This window comes from Helobdella robusta (genome assembly GCF_000326865.2).
Source record: "Helobdella robusta unplaced genomic scaffold HELROscaffold_6, whole genome shotgun sequence".
Lineage (NCBI taxonomy): Eukaryota > Metazoa > Annelida > Clitellata > Rhynchobdellida > Glossiphoniidae > Helobdella > Helobdella robusta.
In genome coordinates, this window is record NW_008705330.1 from 1,132,506 (window position 1) to 1,140,023 (window position 7,518).

Here is a 7,518-nt window from a genome sequence, read left to right on the forward strand (position 1 = left end):
TTAACTCAATATTGTTCTTTTCCTACCCATACTTCTGGTAACACTATTGATTTTATAATAGCTTCATCTTTTTCTAAGCCTATTAATATCTCTGCTAGCTCTGTTCCTTACTCTGATCACCTTCTTATTGAATCTGTTTTTTCATTAGATTTTCTTCCTTCAAATTCATCTATGTCTATTTCTAAAAGATGCTGGTCTTCTCTTAATAAAGATATTTTTCTTCAATCTCTTACTGAACCTATTTTTGATACTACCTTATTTTCTGATGTTGATGATTTTGTCTGTGCTTTTAATATCTACATTACTTCTATTCTTGATAAGCTTATTCCTCTTAAATCTTTTACTTATAGGCTCTATTCTCGTAAGGCTCCTTGGTTTGATTATGCTTGTGTAGTAGCCAAGAAAAGTCTTAGAAGACTGGAGAAAGCCTATAGGTTAAATCCATCTAACTCTCTTTATTCTATCTATGAATCTGAATTGATTAATTATAAATATCTACTATTCTCTAAACACTCTACTTTTCTTAGAAATTCTATAACATCTGCTTCAACATCTAAAAATAGGTGGTCTGTTCTATCTAAACTTCTACATGAAAAATCTTCTCACTCATCTTTCTCTGCTCAACAGTTTCATGACTTTTTTGTAAATAAAATTACTTCTTTAAGAACATCTAATTCTAATTTTCCTTCTCATAACTTTACTAAACTTACTACTGAATCTTTCTCTGTATTTACTCCAATAAATCTTTTAGAACTAACTAAAATTATTAATTCTACGTCGTCTACAACCTGTTCTCTAGATCTACTTCCTTCCAATTTACTTAAAGAATTCTCTTCAATATTTTATCCAATCATTCTCAAATTAGTTAATTTATCTCTTTCCACCTCTAAATTTCCTACTTCTTATAAGAATTCTATTGTTATTCCTATTCTTAAAAACACATCCCTAGATCCTACCTCTTTATCTAATTATAGACCTGTAACTAATATTACTTTCATCTCTAAAATAATAGAAAAAGTTGTTTTTAATCAACTCTCATCCTATTTAGACTTTAACTCTTTGCTACCTGTATCCCAATCTGGTTTCAGACCTGCTCACAGTACTGAAACTTCTTTACTTAAAATACACAATGATATCCTTCTCTCTAGTGACAATAGTAATCTTACTCTTCTTCTTGCTCTTGACTTTTCTTCAGCTTTTGATACTGTTGACCATACTATTCTCTTGAGACTGCTGCATCTTTCTTTTAATATTACTGATTCTTGTCTATCTTGGTTTTCTTCTTATCTCTGTAATCGTTTTTCTTCTGTTGTTCTCAATAATTCTACTTCTAACTCCTCTACTCTTACTTTCGGGGTACCTCAGGGTTCTATCCTTGACCCTCTTCTATTTATACTCTATACTTCTGAACTACCTCGTATTATTAATAACTTTTCTTTCTCTAGTCAACTATATGCTGATGATTCTTATATTTATACTTCTTTTCCTCCATCTAATCTCAATAGTGTTCTTCATAATTTATCTCTATGTCTTTCTTCGATTATCGCTTGGTCTGATTCTATGTGTCTTAAACTTAATCCTTCTAAGTTTGAATTAATTTGTTTTAATAAATCTAAACACTCAATTACTATTCCTCCTATTATCTTACCTGATTCTAAAACTCTTGATGTCTCTCATAAGTTTCGTAGTCTAGGTTTTATCTTTGATTCTACTATGTCTCTCTCTTCTCAGATTAATAGTGTTGCTAGAAGTTCTTACTTTCATCTACGTAGAATAAAAAAACTTTTGCCTTTTCTTGATGATCCTACTCTTCTCCTTCTTGTTACTTCGTTAGTCTTATCTAGGATTGATTATTGTAACTCGCTCTACTATGGTCTTCCTGACTCTATACTCTATCCTTTAAGTAAAGCTTTTAACTCTGCTGCTCGTCTAGTTGCTCGTGCCCCTTTCTTTTCTCATATATCTCCATATCTTGTTCTCTTGCACTGGCTACCTATAAAATATAGAATAATTTTTAAAATTTGCACGTTCATGTATAAGTCTCAATCTAAATTATTTCCTAAGTACTTATCAGATATATTAATTGAACCTAAACGCCCCGGTTTACGATCGTCTTCTTCTTCTCGCTTTTTCTTAACTCGTGTTAAACACTCTTTTGCCAAATCTGCTTTTGCTTTTTCTGGTCCTTTTCTCTGGAACTCTCTACCTACTTCTCTAACTATTTCTCCATCACTTGCGAAGTTCAGAGCGGATCTCAAGACCCATCTGTTTTCAAAATTCATTGAGGAGCGCTGTTGACCATCGCGGAAATAGCGCTTTATAAGCTAATTGATTGATTGATTGATTGATTGATTGATTTACATAGACGTGGTAGACGAAATAATGGATAACAGGAGCCGAAAAATAATTAGTTATTAAATCAAGCTACACAAAGTGAATTGAGATTAAAAATATCAAAACATCCAAGGGTGCGTTCATAAAAAAAGGTAAAAAAATTGAATTACAACAAAACAATGTAGTCAAAAATGCTGTAAACATGTTTACAATTAACTACACATCGTATTAGTGGAGAATTTTACGTTCAAAGATATTAAAGTTAACGTGGTAAGTTGGTAGTGGGAGAATTAATGTTTTAAGTTGTTCATAGTCAGCAGTCGGTTGGTAATAACGGCAGGAAAAGTGATAACTAAACGTTGGTGGCCCGTCGGGCATCTACGGAACATTCTACATACAACAGACTAACACACGTTGTTCAGCAATTAGTGAAGTGGTGCTTCATACAACAACAAACACCTATATCGCTGCTTAAACAGTGAAACTTTTGCTTGGTTAGTTTTATTTGTTTTTGTATTTTGAGCTAATAAAAACTCGTTATCAAGTATCAAAAAATGGATTAAAAATTTGTGTGCTGAACCGGGAAAAGAACTCTTACAGTGGGCATATATGGAGGCTTACAGCCAAGTTAATATTTGAATCATAGCTGTAATTTAATTTGGTTATGACTCAGCTATCATTGCAAATAAAACAGGAAATTCAAAAATTGGTTGATCTTAACCAGTCATAGTGCCAGTGGACGAGAATGAAGATGAGAACAGACAAATGTTGCACATTTGTGATAAGAAATGTCGACGGTAGATATAAACAATTTTTACCTCATTTGACAATAGACGATGTTATTATTGGAGATTATTTTACATACATTAGTGAAATCGATAATTGCATGATAAAATCAAAAATGTGCTGCACAGATAAAACACAAGAGTTCAGTGGAAACTGAAAATTCTTAGATGGTTTGTTCCCTCCAAATATCATTTAAACTACGCATCTATAATATTTCACTTACCTAGTTTCAAATACTTTTGACCAACTAGTAACAGGTTAAGAGATTGGCTGTCTTCGCCCATAAGCATCAGTGTTGCTAAAGTCATTTCGTTTCCATAGAAACCAGGAAACCTCAACATAACCTCGTTGCAGCCTTCCGCCAAAATGTTAAAACAAAAGCTCAGCGTGTACCTCAAACGAAACGCCTACGAAGAAATTAGATTCTCTGTGAGCTCACACGCGCACACAAATATGCTCATTTGCGCATACACACAAAAATTAACAACTTCATTCCTGAAAACAATGAACAAATCTGATAGTGAAATCTATAAAAAATCAATAACACGAGTCAGATTTCAGTCACCTCGTAATGTTATGGCACCATTGTGAAGTCAATAGAGTATATAATAAGAGTACGAGATAAAAGAGTACGAGATAGTGCGATGGTTCAAATCATCAATGAAAGTATCTAAGATTCACTTTATCTCATTCAGCAAATTTCTACAAATTCAAATTTACTTAGATGCGATAAATCAATGAACACCTTATACCCTATCTGCAAGCCTTATTGCCCCATCTGCAAGTTAACACAAACAGTTAAACACGTTTTTCCAACAGCAACTGAACCTCAGCATTGACCAGGCACTTGAAGAAAATTCTTTCACCGATTGTTGATAACATTAGAGCCTGTGCAAAACCAAGTGTTGACATCTACGCAGATTTAGAAGATGAATTGTTTCGCCCAATATATAATCCGTTCAGATTGCTCGCTTGAAGTTATGCTTAAACTAATATAATGGGAACATTCTTTTATTTACCGAAAAACAAAATCCAAGTGGAATCCATCGAAAATTATTAATTATATATTAGAGTGTAAATAAATAAAATATAAAATATAATGTACGATCCTCTCATGCTCTTTGATCAACAAGTGCTTGAGAGTAAAAAATATATTTAAAATCGGTTAAGTAGTATTTCTGTCACAATATATGCTATATGACGAGCTAATTACCGCGTTAATCAATTTTTCATTAAAAGATTTCGGCCATAAAATTTTAAATAAAGTTAGATTAAAATTGTTATAAAAACCCACAGGTGATATTTCAAATGAGTTAATAATTAGCGAACGGTTATTGTAGACTGAATTTAAGTTCAATTTCAAGTTTTTATATTTCTGGCGTTTGTATTCACGTGAGGAAGCTAGGTGAGGAAGCTTTCTGCATTAAGATCGGCAAATATGCAAGTCTGATGGTGCAAAAATCTTTAACCAGTTGACAATCAACGACAGCAGTTTGTTATGCCTGTCCGTGTACCTTGCGAGAGCCGCTGTGGAATCACAGTTCGAAACAACATGTTTGTTTGGCAATGATTGCTTAGTGGACATAGAAATGTTGTTGACTTACCCCATTTAAATAAGTTTGCATTAGTGGGAAGTTGTTGTATTAAATACTTTCTAGTAAACATATAGAGCACTCCCGGTAATCCTTCGACGATCTTTGACCAACGCGACGTTTGTGATGGAGAAATGTGCTCATTTATTGCTTTTATTAACAAACCTTGGCATTGGAGATTAAACACATAGTCGAGGCTGGATGCAATTCTTGTCTCTTCCAGCAATTTGAGTGACTGTTTCACCGAACCTGACTCCGCAAGCATTCAATCAACTTTTTCGAAATTAGTTGCCGTTTCGCGCCACAGACAAACAGTTTCATTGACGCTGTTTGACTTTAAATAATTTCTGATTTTGACTTTTGTCTTTTCCAACGTGTCCTTCAATGAGATGATATTGTGGCCACCATACCTGTCCGGCAGGGAAAGCATTTCGGATACACAGCTACTGATTGGTGTAGTCAGCCATTGTCGAACGTTTTTCACGATTAAGCCGTCAAGGTTTGTCGAGACCCATGTTGATGAAAAGTTATAATTTCGAAATTCAAATTGCAGCTAAGTTGGAATGAATCGCCTAAGAATTTGTAGTTTTTGCTGAGGAGTGACGTTCAAATTCGTGGTGGTCTCCAGTAGTTTAGTTAATTTTGTTTTAATTGACTCTCTAGCATTTTTGTCGCTGCACTCGTAATCATATAATTTGCCCAAATATATAAAACTGTTCCCAATCTCGACCTTTGGAATAGCCGTATTTTGAACAGTTAACTTTGGTAGAAACTGTTGATACTTTCCGTTTTTCTTCCTCATACCAAAGGAGTGACATTTGTCTATTCTCATTTGCATGTTCGACCACGTGCACCACGCATAGTTTAGGTCAATCAATTTTTGTGCATTTTTAGAACTATGTGAAACTATAGCTGAATCATCAGCAAACTGAAGCCAGGATCTAGTTTTTAAACCCGCAGTTGGTCCCCAGAAATAGCCACAATTGGCATACTGCTCAGCATTGAGAATCTTCATCAGGGGGTTGAAGCATAAACTAAATATTAAAGGGGAACACGGGTCACCCTGGAGAACCCCTTTTCTGACAGGCAATGCTGGCGTTAGTTCACTGTTGACAGATATTATTGTTGAATAATCAGAGTAAATTGATAATATTAGCGATTTCATTATTTGCGGTATTTGATGATATGAAAGGATCGAGTTGATTAACAGGTGACTAACTTCGCCGAAAGCATTCTTGAGGTCTAGCAGTGCGACGATTATTGTTCTTTGGTGTTTTTTGGCATCCTTCATCAGGTGGGTTAACATTTGGGAATGCTCCAATAAACCGTCCACCTTCGGGTAGAAACCTTTTTGAATATTGGTATTGATGAATTTATTTTGTTGTAGAAAATCGTAAAGTCTATTTTTTATTAGAGTTGAAAATATTTTGTAGCCGGTTGGTTGAAGGGTTATAGGACGAAAATTAGCCGGGTCGTTGATATCCCCTTTTTTGTAGTTTAAAATTGTTAAAGCCTTTCTTCAACAATTTGGTATCGTAGATGAGGTCCAGCATTTTAACAGTAACTTATGGAGAAAGGTTCTAAGAATTGGACATCTTTTGAAAACTATTATCGATATTTGATCCAATGGACACGGAGAGGCGCGAGATTTACTTCTACGAACAATGTTTGAAACTTCTTCGTATGTTGGAGGACCGACATCACCACCGAATGAGGGCAACGGCAGAGACGGGATCCAGTCCGGAATGTCGTAATTACATTTGTCATCGGCTTTCATTGCGCTGTAGAAGAAATTGCTCCCTTTTTAAACATCGAATGATGGAGGTGTTGTGGTGGTGGGCGAGAAAATTTGTTTACATGCTTTCCAAAAGTTTTTTGATAGTTGAATTGAAACGTCGGATTGATCAGCCAATTTACCTAGACGCTTCGAGTGATGAAGCTTGGACCTTATCAATTTGCTGACAGCAATTATGTCATTTTTGAACGAGTTGTTGTTGCGTCCAAGGATTTTCAAATTCTTCAATTTCTTCTTGAGTTGTTTAATGACGGAATTTTGATTTGTTGATGTTTTGGGTTTAACTGTTCCAAACGTATTGGCGAAGTAGTTGTAGATTGTGTTTTGGAAGGTTGAGGTAAAATGGTTAATATCCTCAACAACACATAAGTCCTCAAATTTCTGATGAAAATATGCGTTAGCCTCAGCCCATTGGCCTTGCGTTTTTGGCAGTTTAATACCCGGAAGTGGGTTTGGAGTTGCTGAGGACGTAGTTGTGTGTTGAAACTGCTGGAGCTCGTTTTCTGATTTATTTGTTTCGACGTCCGGGACGGTTTTTTTCAGCGATTTGAACATTTTGCAAGTTTGACGGTGCATTAGTAATCCCTTTCTCCCTTTGCAGTATTTACCACATTTACACCGCGAAATATTATCAGAATTATTATCAATATTATTAATTATATTATCTGTTAAAATGTTAGGAGAAATTTTAATATTTTCTTTCATAGAAACCTTCAATCTAGTAGATTCGTGCATAGTATTTTTCATACAGCGCCAGGAGTGTCTATTTAAGAATTTAAAATTATTGAAACAATAAGGGAATTTCGTCGCATTTACATTATTTAAAAATTTAAAAACTAGAATAAGAAAATAATTAAGTTAAAATTTAATTGTTTATTGAAACCCATACTAAAATAGAACGCCATTATGCTCTCAATTTTCCTAACACTACCAACCAAAATTAAAATATATTAAAACCTGTTTGTACGAACTTATGCAACTAACAAGACACCTTGTTGTGAGTTAAAATAA

The 7,518-nt window shown here is 34.4% G+C and overlaps 1 protein-coding gene across 1 annotated transcript; it reads right to left on the reverse strand.

The window, feature by feature from the left end:
* Positions 1 to 1,511: 1,511 nt before the first annotated feature.
* On the reverse strand, positions 1,512 to 7,062 carry HELRODRAFT_164056 (hypothetical protein; the record flags this gene model as incomplete). The annotated part of the gene is made up of 4 exons (XM_009029106.1): positions 1,512 to 1,582; positions 2,090 to 2,291; positions 6,376 to 6,512; positions 6,630 to 7,062. The coding sequence occupies 4 exons, from the start codon at positions 7,060 to 7,062 to the stop codon at positions 1,512 to 1,514; spliced, it is 843 nt and encodes a 280-aa protein (XP_009027354.1).
* Positions 7,063 to 7,518: the final 456 nt, after the last annotated feature.